Here is a 15,595-nt window from a genome sequence, read left to right as displayed (position 1 = left end):
TTAAATTAAGGGGTGGTATGTATAGGATAGATGTTAGGGGTAGGTTCTTTACTCAGCGAGTCGTGAGTTTATGGAATGCCCTGCCAGTAGCAGTGGTGGACTCTCCCTCTTTATGGGCATTTAAGCGGGCATTGGATAGGCATATGGAGGATAGTGGGCTAGTGTAGGCTAGGTGGGCTTAGATCGGCGCAACATCGATGGCCAAAGGGCCTGTACTGCGTTGTATTCTTCTATGTTCTATGTTTCTCATCAACTGGCTCTTGCTGACAGACTTCATATTGTTATCAGCAAGTTACTAATTATAATTGGAAAACGATATCACTCTTTACACTGTCAAAATTGATCATAGGTTTAAGCATTCCAAATAGGTCACTTTTTAATGTTCTCTGCCTCAATGAGAAAATGACTAATCACTCTATCCTTTCATTGGATCCAGAATTCCTCCATAATTCTTCTAAAACTCCCTTTCACTCTCTCCTGGGCATTCAGATGTTCCATACTGAAGCTGCCCACAGCTGAATATAAAACTCTAAATGCATCTTCCAGATAGTTTTTCTAGGTCTGTCACCGCTTCATTGCTTTTATCTTCCACGCCTCTATGTTAAATCCGTAGTATTCTATTCCTTTTTCAATAGCTGTTTCACAGTGCCTCACAGCACTAGGTACCCAGGTTCGATTCCAGCCTTGGGCGACTCTCTGTGTGGAGTTGGCACATTCCCCTCCTGTCAACGTGGGTTTCCTCCATGTGCCCCGGTTTCCTCTCACAATCTAAAGATTAAGTGAATTAGCCATGCTAAAGTGTTCAGGGATGTTTAGATTAGGTGCATTACTCAGGAGTAAATATCAGATAATGGAGTAATGGGAATGGGTATGGGGGGATTTGTGTTCCGAATGTCAGTGCGGACTAGTGGGGCTGAAAACCCTGTTTCCAAATTGTAGCGATTTCATGATATTCTATGATGTTTCAACTTCCCTGGCAACCGTCTGAAATGCAAACACATTAACCCTGAAGTCTCTCTGCTACTATACGTCCAGCGAAGTTGTACCATTCAGTCTGTATTGTCTCTCTGTTCTGTCTATCAAAAAGCATCGTCACCTGTACCTATTTATTGCAACTTATCTGCCAGGCGTCTGCCGATTCTGCCAACATACGAATATTCCTTCGAAGATGATCAGTGTCATCCTCATTACTCACTATTCCACAAACCACCTTATCATTTGCGAATCCATATTCGAGTATTATCCTCTCTGTTGCGTTTAAGATTCTCTTCCTTATTCTGACAGCTATTATCATCGCGGCATACATCACATGTCATTCACTTCCTTCCTTATTTTCTCATCAGTATCCTTAGTCATCCAGATTCCTCCTATTTTGGATGCCTCAAATTTATTTCTGATGGGCATGTAGTAAGCATGCACACTATTCAACTATATTTCAACTATATTATTCCATTTTTCATGCATTGTTTCTTATCAACATGCTCCAATTTAGATTTTAGACCCATAACATCGTTCATTTTCCAGATGCAATATTAATCATTGAGTGAGGTTTATATACTTTGAACTGAATATCGAAAATGATTAAGTTGTTATCGCTATTGCCTAACTGCTTCTCCACTCTGATGCTCCGCACTTGGCCTGTCTCAGTTTGTAGGATCAGATACAGCACTGCCCCTTTCTTTGTAGGACTAGAAATGCTCAGTTCTCGGAAGCTCTCCCGCGCACTTTACAGAATTTCACCCCTTCTGACAGCGCACACCCTTGTAATCTATCAGCCTCCAAAACAGCCATCCAATCAGATGGAATGCCGGCTGGCGCCAGTGCACGAACTCATTGCTCCTCACCCCCGCAGCAAGTTGGTCCACAGCAGAAGACAGTTTATTGATCCTTCACGTCCTCAACATTACTAGCCAAAACACCACCTGCACCAAAACCTAGAGAGACTTCCAGACCGACCACTTGAGAACCCATAATGGTACCTACGCTATTTTTGGCCACAACGCCTACCCATCATTTCCTGACCCAGGAGCTGTTATGTTGTATATGCGGTGCAGTCCCGTTTGCATATCATTTCCAGTCTGTCCCTTTACGACGCCACCATATCACAGGAAGCGAAGCCTCAGCAATCTTGACCTGGTTCTCTCTATCCTTTCACCCAAATATGCAACCACTCGTTCTAAATAAAAACTCATCAGCTGGCCTCCACCTTGGAGGAGGTAACCAACGACCAGCTGACTGCCAAAACTGTTCGCATCCCCAATGTGACCCTGCAAAACTGTATGATCCAGGATTATCTGCTGTTCGAGAAAGTGGGCGCATGCACCCTCATCGTTTCCGATTGCTGCACATACATACCTAACCCCAGTGAGGACATCAGTAACCCAGCCTGGCATATCCAATGTGCTACCGCAGTACTGCTCAACCAAAAACCAAAATGGGACCTATGGAACTGGGCAAGAACTGTGGCAGTTTTCCTGAGGTACAGCCTTGCTACAGGGATTCATATTCGTCATTACTATCATCGTCGATATCGCACTTCTTGCATGGCTCTTAAAATGTGTTTAACTCGCCAGCGTTTGTGCTTCCAGGTGCTACCCCCGTCCCCTTACCATGCATGAATGAAGGCCCACTCGAACAATAACTTTGCAACCGACACGGAATAGGCAGCTTTGGACTAGGACTCCAAATACTACCCAACTGATGCTGGCCCGACCGCGTCAGATAACCCCCTAGCTCTTGCGACACACCCCCTTCACCTCAAACCCAGTTCTCAGACAAAAAGAAAAAAAGGAGGAATTGTTGGAGAAAAAAAACCTACTCTGCCTGCCCACTACTTGTTTGCAGAAGCCATGTCGGTTATTAACTAAACACAACATACGCAAAATGCCTCAACTTGACCACAATCAGCTCAGTAACAAAACAGCAAAACAAGCCATTTTCTAAACAGCTTCCAGACTCAATGATTACACTCCTTAGATGATCTGACAACAGTATTCCTAGCTCACAATAGCATCATCTCTATCGAAGTGATGCAAGGATATCCCCAGTCTCCTCAAGTACTGAACCACACAAAGCCTACCTAGACTGAGTGACACCTGATTCGACTGAAGATTGCACACCAACCTGCATAAGCATTGAAACGAGGATACTGGAGATGAACACCTGCGCTCGACGAGGAACGGACACCCCTGTTACAATTAAATTTTTTTTTCCATTCAATCAAATTTAATTCATATTTTCTTGGAAAATATGGCTGGAACACGGATGTAACACTACGCACATTATTTGTATCTACATCATGGGACATAGAATCCTGGAATTACCTGTGCAGTGTGTCCATGCTGTACCATTCCTAGCAATTTCTCTTGCCCATGATATTTTCAGAAATAAATTAGTATTCGTCTATTTCACAGATCTGTGTGTGACCTCTTTTTGTCATTGACCTTTCTCCACCAGTATTGCTTTGCCATACTTAAAATACTCCGTTTACCAGTTTTTCTGTTCAGTGCCAATCAATAGATGAAATTACATATTCGCATTTGTCTGAACTGAATCTCATCGGGACACTCCCAGTCTACAGTCTGGCCAGCCTAACCTGTTTCCAGGAGGGTTTTCTGCTTAGACTCTGTTCAATTAAGCCTTATTGTCCTCAACAACCCCATTGCATTTATTCAGTAGCTGCGCTAGTGTCAAAAAACACAGACTCTTCAAATTCTCTGTGCATTTGTTTACAACGTGGTTTGACAATAGATTTCATAGCAGACAAGACAATTCATTCGGCACAAAGACAAATACGTTCCTTTGGAACAAACAAGCTCTGAAAATGATTGCTGGCAGCCTTTATTATATTGTTGGACATCAGCAGTACATGCAGATTATTGTCTTCTACAAGCTGGAGAATGTATTCATTCTATCATTTACAGTGGCTATATGTATCAATCAGACAATGCCATTGGTTTTATATGAAGCGATAGAAATGTGCAAAAATCGTTATTATTTCACTTTTTAAATTTGCAACAGACAATGAAAGCAATGTCTTTGAATGAGTCAGCATTAACCGAAATGATCCGGTTTATCATTCAGCTGGGATTGATGAAGCTCTGTCTTATCAGTTGGCTCGTTACACGACAGGGTACCGCACAAAACTGGCAATTTCACAGTTATTCCCTCTATCCTTAGCAATTTTGATGTACCCGTCTTCACCCCAGTCTGTTCCCCAGCTGAAAAATAAGGAAATCCATTGGTGTTGGAATCAAAACGCTAATAAAAGAGACATGTTTGGGGAAGCATCTGTTTTAACTCTGGTATACAATTGGAATTATTTTAGGGACTGAATTCTGGAATTACTGAGCTGGATAATGAGTTGTAAAGAATAAGTTGCATCAGGATGGAAAGAGTCAATTGTTTTCTTTTACATCAATTGCTGATCTGTACAGTCCGTATGGACTCACTACAACATATAAAATGGCATGAGGTGAGATCATTATCAGGGATAGGTGTGCTGCTGGAGTAGATATGAAGGGGAAAGTGAATAGGGACGAGTGAGAGCTTTTCGATGGCCTCCTGGAGATTTCCTTCTTGCCATATGGAGGAGGAGATTTTCTCAGAGTTTTTTTTTAACCATCATCGTTCTGAGATTGCCTGCTACAGGATATAGTCTCTGCAGAGCACGAGTTGATTTGAGCACAGGTTACCCAGTGTCTCCTGAACTGCAACGATAACTCGGCCTTAAAATTTGTTCCATATCCGGTTACCCTGCCCAAATCACATTTCCAGCTTTACCAAACTATTCCAGCATCCATTACACTGTTATACTATCTACCTTATTAAACAATAATGTGTATTTTTTGTTATAAGACCCACATACTGTTTCTTCTGGGAAATCATGTAGAAATGTGTGTATGTGGCTGTGTGTGTGCGTTTGTGCGCGTGCGTGTGTGTGTGTGTGTGTGAGTGTGTGTGTGTGTCTGTGTGTGTGTATAGTCACGCGAAGCACATGATTTATTTAATCAAACATTTTGTATCCAACCTGGCCCTGAAGATGTGACTGCTTCTTCCAAACCTGACTGCCGTGATTGTAATAACGGCAGCCAGCGACGCCTCATAGAATAAATCGCTGAACAGAGACAGACGGTGGTAGTTGATGGAAAATATTCATTCTACAGTTCCGTTACTAATGATGTACCGCACGGATCAGTTTTGGATCCACTTTTGTGAGTCGATTTTTATATAAATGAACTGAATGAGAGCACAGAAGGATGGTGGATAAATATGCGGATGACATTAAGTTCGTTAGAGTTGTAGACAGTTACTAAGGATGTATGGATTGCAGAGATAAGTAGATAAGCTGCAGAGCTATGACGAAAGTTAGTGAATGCAGTTTAACGCGGAAATGTGTGAGGTGATTCAGTTTGGAAGGAATCCAATGTAATGGGCTCATGGTCAGATTCGTGCTTGTGGAGTTGAGCACAGAGATCTCGGTGTCGAGGTACATCGATGTTTGAATGTTGCCTCCCAGGTTGATAGGGTTATTGAGATGGCATATGGTGTGTTAGCTTTGATTGTTAGTGGGATTCAGTTTCGGAAATAGGAGATCATGCTTCAAGCCGTACAAAACTCTGTTGCAACCACATTCTGGGAAATGTGCACAGTTCTGGTCACCATGTTACAGGAAGAATGTGCATGCTTTGGAACGGGTTCAGATGAGATTTACTGGGAAATTTCCAGTTTTGGAGGGAGATATTAAAAGGAAAAGCTGAGGGAGTTAAGGCTGTTTTAGTTAGAAAAACGTTTGAGAGGTGAAGTAATTGAGACTCATAGGTTAATTAAAATATTTGATAGGTTGGAAAGTGAGAGGCTTTTTTTTCCTTGAATGGCGATGGCTCGCAGGAGGGCTTTAAAATCAACAGTGATAGATATTGGACAGATGTTAGTGGTAGTTTCTTTCCTCAGATTGTTGTAGGGGCTTGGAACTCTGCTTGCAACAGTCGAGGTATTGCCACATTTCAGAGTATTTAAATGGTCATTGGTCAGGCATATGGACGAGAATGGAATAGTGTTTGTAACATGGGTTTCAGATTGGTTCCACAGGTCGGCGCAACATCGAGTGTTAAAAGGCATGTACTGGGCTGTAAAGTTCTATGTTCTATGTTCCAGAATTAGGGCTGTTAATCTGATCCCATCAGTGCTCTAGTGACAAGTGATTCGAGCTTTGTCCTTGTTTCCCTGTGAACAGGTTGTACAGTTGGGTTTGGGATCTGACTTTGCCCCCCTTTTTCCCCAGTAACTTGCTTTTTGTTGTGTATAGCTGGTAATTTTAACCGTATGTTTGTAATTTGTACTGGTAAGTTTAAAAAATGGTTGTAATTCAGGGATAATGGCACTCTGATACCTGCCTCTGTATGAAGCAATCCTTCAGTCCAAAACTTGGTGATGGGATACCTGCCTCAGACGTTTTTTAGATATCATCCCAGACAGCACAACCATTAAGCATTCACTTCCAGATAAACACAGTGTTACCTGCTCGCTGAACAGATACACAGGTTGCAGCACAGAGACAGGAAATTCACGCCATGTCACTGTCCCTTCTTCTTCTGTGATCAGGTATTTGTTATTTCATAGAGTACGGACCTGTTTTTAACCAGCCAATAGTTCATTCCATCCTCAATTCCAAAACCAACCACCAGCACTTCATGGGTTACGTACCATTGCAATTTTCATCATAGTAAACTCCTGTAAGGAGACACATATTAAATGGTTTATCTGTGAAATATTTAATTAGTGTTAATTTAGCTTTGATTAATGAACACTGACATGTCTGTTTTTACTAACTGTCTTCAAATTGATCGTCCTCACTCCGCACCATTACTTCTGTTGACTTTAATCAATGTTTCCCAATGACATCGTCTCTCGCATTCTCACTTCCTCTCGGCACATCCTTCAGAGTCATCGAGTTTATAGCGTAGAAATGCTTCGATCCTTCGATCGAAATCATCCATGCTGAGCACATATCCACAACCAATCTAGCCCTATTTTCCAGCACTTGGCCAATATCCCTGTAAACCATTCCTGTTCATGTACCCATCCAGATGCCTTTTCTAATGCTGTAATTGTATCACTCTCCACCTCTTCCTCTGGTATTTCATTCCAGATACGTACCATGCTGTGTGAAAACTTTGCTCCTCAGATAACTTTTAAATCTTTCCCTTCTCATCTTAAACGTATGGTCTCTAGTTTTGGACTCTCCTTCTCTTTATTCGTCCCATACCCATTATTGTTTATGACCCTCCACAAGCTCACCCTTCAGTCTCTGTCGTACCAGCGAAGAAGTCTGCAGCCTTCTCAGCCTCGGGCGAAAGTGAGGACTGCAGATGCTGGAGGTCAGAGTCCAGATTAGACTTATGCTGGAAATGCACAGCAGGTCCTGCAGCATCTGAGGAGCAGGAAAATCGACTTCATCAGGAAGGGCTTTTGCCCGAAACTCGATTTTCCTCCTCTTCAAATGCTGCCTGACCTGCTGTGCTTCTCCAGCAAAACTCTAAGCTGGACTCAATTCAGCCTCACTCTAACCCTCAAATACTTGAACCCTTGCTAAGTCCTTGTAAATATTGAACAAAATCTTTCTTATAGCAGAAAGTCCAGACTTTAACATAAAATTCTAAAAAACTGACCTTACCAATGTCCTGTGCAGCTGGAACATGACATCCCAAAACATATACTCAATGCACTGACGAATGCTGCTTTCACTACCCTGTCTCTGTGTGACTCCAAAATCATGGAACTATGCACGGGGGCCCCGAGGTCTTTTTTTAAAAAAATAACACTCCCTCAGGCCCTGAAACTTACTGCATACATTTCTTTACTTTCTTTAATTGTCTCCATTCCATTCCTGCTGGCACTGGACCACCATTCCTTTTCTTATTTAATGTCCTTGTTCCACCCAATCACAGACTCTCTGTTTTCCAATTGAAGGTCCGACCTTGATTACAATCTTCCAGTTTTTATATTTTTTCTGTTGTTTTTATATCGATGATTGATATAGTATCTTGCTGAGATCACTTTCGATGTAGAAATAATTTACCAGACATTTGCATAACACACTGACCATGGTATCTGACCGTGTTAAACATCGGTTTGCTGCCATGTGTGTTAACACATTCTGTTAACTTACAAAATCCTACACCTGGAGTGATGAAGGAGCGCCACTCTGCATTCAGTATTTTCCAGTTTGTCTCCAATTGTGGGTTGTACAATAGAAGTGTTTTGTGATTTGAAATGTTGATGAAGTCAATAGGGATTGGTCCTTCACATAGAGACATCCTGTGTGGAAGGGCTTTTGCCCGAAACTCGATTTTCCTCTTAATCCAGATACAGTGAGTGTAGCGTCTTCAGTTTACAATTAATAAAACGCTGACTTGTGCAGGCACTCAGCAGCACATCAGGACAGTTGCTCCTCACTATCAGTTCTCTTAGCTAGAGCACAATGTTTTGACCTATTTGCATCACTCCGAATGGGAGCAGGTCGATTTCTCATTACCATTCCTGAGCTCAGTTTGCAGCATGGTTGAGCTTGAACTCGATGATATCTGACAGAACTGGACGGCATGTAACACGGGGGGAGTGTAGGCAGGGACAAGGGTAAGGGTCATGCTCCATGGTGAACTTTGCAGTAATATTAATACCAAAATAGTGACAGTAAATGTGTCTGTAGATGTATGATTTCTAATACCTTTTCTTGAACAGTCGATAATCTGATTCAAAGACATCATCCAGTGCTCTGCAACTTACCTTCTTTATAATGTTGAAAGGATTTCAGACTTGCATTAATCACAACAGACATCGGTCCTATTTCTCTCAATGCTTGTTCCAAAGCTGCCTCGCCTCCCCAAACCCATTTGTGGTCAGTGATTTTAGCAGCAATTTTATCTCGCTGAAATCTGCAGTAGCCTCCACCCTAGATTTTAAATAAAATGTTCAAAAGGAATACTCATTAAGATCATAATAAAGGTATTTTTCATTGCTTGACACTTTTCTACATTCCAACTTTGGCAGCCAATTGATTTTCCCACACCTGTGCGATATTTGTTCACTTTTGTAAAGAAAAAGGCACATTTTGCGTGACTTAGCACGAAAACAAACCGTTTATTCTAACTCGTCCACGTCGATCACATATCCTGACGTATTGTAGTCCCATTTGCGACCACTTGGTCCTGAACACTTCCAATCCATACACCCATCTCCGTACCTTATTAATTTTGTAATTGTACCAGCCTCCGCCACTTCTTCAGGCAGGTCATTCCATACATACATGATCCTCGGCGCGAGACAGTTACAACTCAGATCATTTTTCGGGTTTTCTTGTGTCAAACTTAATATTTATTGCTCATTGTATTCGAAAAATTCTACACTGAGACGAAGCAAAGGTATTACAAATGACTTGAAATGTGAAAAAATAATTTAAAAATGTACTTTGCCTTGACAACTCAATATCCCAATCAGGCTCACTATCTAGTTAGCTCATACAGAAACTACATTAGAAAGAGTTGAGCCTCTTCACAGTTTTCGGTCGACTCTTCTGAAACCTGTGATCATACAGTAGTGAATTAAATTCTTCACATGCATATAAACGTTTCCCAAACCGTCAATAATTACATCATTAGAGTCATTGTATTACAACTAATTAGTATTAGTCTCAGTACCTATTCAAATATTTCCCCTTTCATCTTAAGGCTCTGCTCTCTAGGTTTGGACTTCGATCCTATGGCTAAAACATTCTGCTCTTCACCCGATCCATGTATTTGATGATTTCATAAACCTTGATAATGTCACCCCTCAGCCTCTGTTCCTCCGCTTGGAGCAAAGCCCCAGCCTAATCAGTCTCTCCCGATAACTGAAACCCAATCCCAGCAATATTCTTGTCAATATTTTCTGCACCCTGTGAAAGTTAACAACATCCTCCCTTTAACAGAGCAACCAAACATGTGTACAGTTTTACAAAAGTGGCCTCGTCAATGTTCTGCACAGCTGCAATGTGACGTCACAATACCTGTACCAATGTTTTGAACAATAAAGGTAACTGTGCCAAATGCCTCCTTCACCATCCTATCTGTCCTCGGCTCCACTTCCAAGGAATTATACACCTGCACCCCTCGGCCTTTCTGTAAATTCTTGCATGTTGGAAATGATGGCGTATATTGATTGTCTAAAGTATGGCCTCGATGCCCGTGTTTAAACGAAAATTATAAATGTGGTGACTTTGCTACACTCTGATGGAGTGAAGATTCTGGTGAATAATTTTCAATTACTTCTCTCTAATGTTGCAGTTGGTTCAGTTTCAGGATACAGGGCATAACATGATGCCAACTCTGGGGTGAGATTGATACTGGGAACGATATCGAAATGGGTGGGTGTGTTGCAGGAGGAATTGCCACATACACCCAGATTTAATTCCAAAATGGATTAAAATGTAGTTGTGGCAGACTGTGTCAGCGTTCATTCAAACTTGGCTTGGAGAAGGTGTGATGAGCTGCCTTCCAGAACATTTGCAGAATTTTTGATCGGTACTATTCTGTTCGAGAGGGAGTTCAAGGCTTTTGACCCAAAGTCGGTGGCGGAATGACAATAGATTTCTGAGCCAGGATGGTGAGTGATTTGAGGAGATGTTGCAGGGAGTGGTGTTAACTGTATCTACTACAGTCCTTGGCGGAAGTGGCTTTCGGTTTGGAAGGTTCTGTCTACAGTCCATCGGTCAACTTCACAGCTGTAGTTCGTGGATTGTATATACTGCTACCACTTTGTGATGATGTTGGAGGGAAATAATATTTGTGGATTTGATGCCAGACAAATGGAGTGAATATCCTGGATGGTGTCAAACCTACTCAGTGTCAAAACATAGAACACTGAACAGTGCAGTACAATGCAGGCCCTTCGGACCCTAATGTTGTGCCAAACATTTATCTTAATCTAAGATCAAACTAAATACACACCTCTCAAATTGCTGCCGTGCATGTGCTTGACCAGCAGTCGCTTAAATATTCTTAATGTCTCTAACTTTACTATCAATGCTAGCAGTGCAGTCCACGCATCAAAAACTCTTTGCGGAAATAACCTACCTCTGATATCTTCCCTTTACTTCCTCCAGTGACAATAAACGTATGACATCTCCTGCCAGCCTTTTTTCTGGGAAAACGTCTCTGGTTACCTTCCACCTCTTTATCCAAGCCATTTATAAAAAAACAAAAATCCTTAATCAACAATCTTTATCCAAACAATCCAAAATCCTATATCTGCGAACATTTTTCAGTACCTTGCTGACCACAGACGTAAACCTACCTAGACAATAATTTCCAGGTTTTTTCCCTATTTACATCCCTGAAGAGAAGTACAATATATGCCTCCCTCCAAACATGAAGAACTACTATGGAGAGGTTGGATTCAAAGATCATTGCCAGAGGTGCAGCAACCTCAATTCTCACTTCTCGTAGGAAATGTGGATATATCTGATCCTTCCCTCGACATTGAATCATACTCATGCTTTCCAGAATTTCTACCATATCCACATTCTTAATATCAATCTGCTCAAGCCGATTAAGCTCTTCCCCAGTATTCTCTCTAACATCAAGCTCCCTCTCTCTCATGAATACAATGGCAAAAAAAAAACTCATTTTGCTCCTTCTCTATCTTGCCACGCTCAGTGCTTAAGTTCCCTCCACTGACTTGGATCCAGCTTACGCTCTCTCAGATCATTCCCTTATTCCTAATGTACGTGTGCAAAACATTTGGATTTTTCCAAATCCTTCCCGCCAAGGCTTCTTCATGCCCCCAACCAGCTTTCCTCAGTCCATTTTTGAGTTCGTTCCTTTCGACCCTGTAATCTTCAAAATTTGCGCTAGATCCCGCTCTTCTGTTCTTCTCATCCAGGACTCCGTTCCTTTACAATTCCGCACCGGTCTCATTGGGACAAAGTTATTCAACACAGTAAAAAAAGCTCCACATTTCTGTTGTGCATTTCTGTAAAGCAATTATTACTAATTTACACTCCATAGGTCCTGTCTAAGAGCAGTAAAACATCCCATCCCCAGATTAAATTCCCTCTCATACAGTGAGTTTCTATTCCTCCCCGTGGCGACCGCAAATCTGAGGCATTTATGCTCTCTGTCACCAAAATGCTCTGTAACCGAGATATCTGACACCTGGCCTGGCGAATTGCCTCGCACCAAATCCAATATGGCCTCCCCCAGTCGGCATATCTAATTATTGCGTCAGGAATACTTCCTGTAAACAAATAACAAAATCATCTCTATCCAGATAATCTGCACCACGGATGTTCCAATTAATATTGGGGAATTTCAAATGACCCTTATCAGCAATTCTGTTATATCTGCACGTTTCCAAGATCTACTGTCGAATCTGTCCAATGTCTATAGCAGACAACCAATAAAATAACTGTTTCGTTCTTTGTTGTCGGAGCTGCCGTCATCCAGGGAAGTGGAAGTATTCCACCATATCCTTGCCTTTTGTTTAGTTGATGGAAAGTCTTCAGAGATGTTGATAGTGTGCGATTCAGTAATGGTTAAATTCTCTCCCATGTTGGATTATGTCATTTTCTGGCACTTGTCTGGTGAGAATGTTATTTGTCATTTATCTTCGCAGGTGGAGATATTGTCCACACCTTGCCGCATTGGACACAGATTTCTTCAAAATGTGATAAATTCAAATGGTGCTGACAATCGTGTAGATATTCCCTCTGCGTACCTTTTGGATAGAAGGCCAGTGACGAAGCAGCTGATGATGGCTGTACCAAGAAGGCGACACTGAGGAACTCTGATCGACATGTCCTGAGCAGAAAGACATCGAATAACTGCAAACACCCTCCAGTTTGTTCGATATAATTACAACGAAAGGAACTTTTTCTTCCAATTCCCATTCACTCCAGATTTTCTTGGGGTCCTTGATGTCACGTCATGCCTTGATGGAAAGGGGTGTCATTTTCACTTTAACTCTGGAGATTATGTCGGTTCCCCAACTGTGGAGTGTAAATTAGGAACTAAAGGTGTAATGAATCAAAAGCCGAGTATTCATGCTGGAGTCCAAACTGAGGCTGCCAAATTGGCAATTTATAATACTGAGCAGTTCTGATCCCAATGCCAATATAATTCATTCAGGGGTGAGTGAGGTGCTCAACATGAGAGGACAACGACATGCAAATGTGTTCAGCATTGCTTGTAGATTTCGGGGTCGGGAAATATCAAGTACCAGTTGAGGAAGGGTTCACCTGCTGATATGTGACCTTACTGCACCACACCCCATCCCGGCCAAACACACCCCTACACAAAGCTGTGTTGTGATCGTCACCTCCACTCCTCTCACTCAATCATTTACTGTCGGTCTGTTACCCAAGATCAATACCAGCCCTTTGGTTGTTATTGTACTGAATGTTACTGCCTTCCTGTTGAGCAGGGTCACTGGCCTCTGGCTGGTAATGACCACTCCTTGGCGCTGTCATTTGTGCAAAGTCCTTCTCTTGTCCAGCTCAGTGCCCGAGTGACAATACGTACACTGGGGCTTCATGAAAAGAGGAGACTCTGTTATTGTTGACTCGCCAGCCAGTGAGTGAGAGGCCATCAGCTCCATAAAACATAGCCAGAGAAAAGGTTTAGTTTAGACTGATGCCCAGTCACTAGATCACGTACGCCTGTCACATGAAGAGAGTGTTTCTTTCATTCAGTTGTTTATTTGGCCAATGAAACGCTGCATTTTGGAGAGCAGAGTGGATGGGTTTACAATGAACTTAAAGTCTGCGTGGCCTCAGATTACCACAGGAACAATTATTCAGTGTTGACACAAACCCAAAACAAAAGCAACAGCTGTCCTGGATGATAACTCACAAGTCATCTACAATGAGTCCAGACATGAGAGTGTGGAAGAGCTGGGGTAAGGACTTGAAGAATGAACTGAAGAACAAGGTGAAACTGTGTGGCAATGAGACAAAGAGCTGGGATTTGCAAGCAAGTGGCTGATCCCAATCAAATCCAATACACGGGACAATTGTGACGTGTAGAAAGACAACAACAGCTTCTGGAGGAACAGCATCAACCGTAAAGCAACTTACACAAAAACGTCTCCTGAGTATAGATTCAAGCCAAGTTTCTTAATTACACACAATATGCCAAATGTCAACCCAGCAAGTTGCACGGTAAATGACATTCCTAAAGAGTAAACACCTCTCTTAACAAAGGACCATATTTACACACAGACCTACCAACGACATGAGCACATAATTCGAAGATTTCTCATCAAACGTTTATAACTTCTTATAGCTTACACTCCAAACGTAACTTGTTCGTTTTCATGTAAAATTGCAACTTATATTTGTGTGACTGACCAGCCCGATGGGGAATATGGGAGAAGCAGTCAGACTAAAATAATTACCTTTATTCCTGACTCTTCAGATCTGACATTCGCTGTGTTAGTATGTTAACTGTTATAGTGAATGGTGCACGTACCAGTCTGAAGGACAGAACATGCTGAATGTTCCGTTGATTCAGCTGAACGTCACATCCACATGCTAACTTACAGTATCAGAGAATCCCCAGAGTGGAGAAAGTGCCCATTCGGCCCTACCTTATCCCTTTAACCCTGCGTCTCCCATGGCTTACACACCTAACCTATAATTCCGGGCGCATTATGGTTAGCTTAACATAGACAATCCCACTAACCTCCACACCTTTGAACTGTGAGAATGGTGAGCATTAATTCACAGAAATGGAAGTACTCTTAACTCCTCAGACACATTGGCTGAGGGTACGAGGTGTTGTGTGTCAAGATGTAGGAGAGCATTCCAAGATAAGGTTGAGATGACTGGGAGTGCTGAAAGATTAAATTCTCTCAGCCTCCTTAACGCTGCTTGTACAGTGGCACTTTCAGAAACCTGAGAGCAGACTCTCAGAGAAGGACTGACACAGATCGAGGATGGCAGCTCCCACTTGAAAAGCGTTGAGTTCCACGGTCTAACGCCATGGATGTTGGAAAACGTCCGTGCTTCTGAAAAGCACCTAAGGATTTTCATTTGAGCTATTTACTGTTACGTGCATATTCTTTGCATATCCAGTGAAATGTGTTGTCTCGTGTTGCCATGCTGCAGCACCATCTCAAAACACATTTAATATCCCAACATACAACATAAAGGAGAAAGAAATGGAGAAATAAAGAAAACGTCCAACTTCATAGTCCTTGCTAAGTGCTCCATCATGGACATGCTGGTCAGGCATATGTCCCCTTCTCTATCACCGTCAGAAGGAAAGTCGCCCAATCTTTGGCAGCATCTTGACTCAGCTGATGCCTTGGTCAAAAGGAGGCCTTGATGGACCTCAGCAACGTAGCTGGCACTGATGTTGCTCGGCATGACATTGGTCCAAACACGATTCTGTTGTTACCACGAGCTGCTTTCGACATCGCTCACTCATGCAGTCACTGCAGTTGCTGCCGGATCTTGTACTGGGCCTAAGCTCCATTGCTGCCTCCATGAATCTGTGATGGCGACCTGCACTGACAGGTACCCAAACTCACCTTCTCCCCATCTCCATGAATCTGTGCT

At 42.3% G+C, this 15,595-nt stretch overlaps 1 protein-coding gene and 1 long non-coding RNA gene across 2 annotated transcripts in view; both read right to left on the bottom strand.

Annotated features, from left to right (window-relative positions):
- The window catches only part of LOC122552340, a 104,228-nt gene that overhangs the window by 74,453 nt on the left and 14,180 nt on the right, over window positions 1-15,595 (bottom strand). Inside the window, exons 5-7 of the mRNA XM_043695093.1 lie at window positions 6,706-6,732; window positions 4,059-4,220; window positions 3,124-3,188 (exon numbers count right to left, since the gene is read on the bottom strand). Of these exons, the coding sequence (XP_043551028.1) occupies window positions 3,124-3,188; window positions 4,059-4,220; window positions 6,706-6,732 (254 nt within the window). The remainder of the gene's footprint in view (window positions 1-3,123; window positions 3,189-4,058; window positions 4,221-6,705; window positions 6,733-15,595) is intronic.
- On the bottom strand, window positions 3,825-6,844 carry LOC122552133. The gene is made up of 2 exons (XR_006312313.1): window positions 6,631-6,844; window positions 3,825-4,220 (listed from the first exon to the last, which is right to left on the bottom strand). It is a non-coding gene; the product is annotated as an uncharacterized LOC122552133 (long non-coding RNA).

Source organism: Chiloscyllium plagiosum, chromosome 8, assembly GCF_004010195.1.
Source record: "Chiloscyllium plagiosum isolate BGI_BamShark_2017 chromosome 8, ASM401019v2, whole genome shotgun sequence".
Taxonomy (NCBI): domain Eukaryota; kingdom Metazoa; phylum Chordata; class Chondrichthyes; order Orectolobiformes; family Hemiscylliidae; genus Chiloscyllium; species Chiloscyllium plagiosum.
This window is presented reverse-complemented; position numbering and strand designations above follow the sequence as displayed.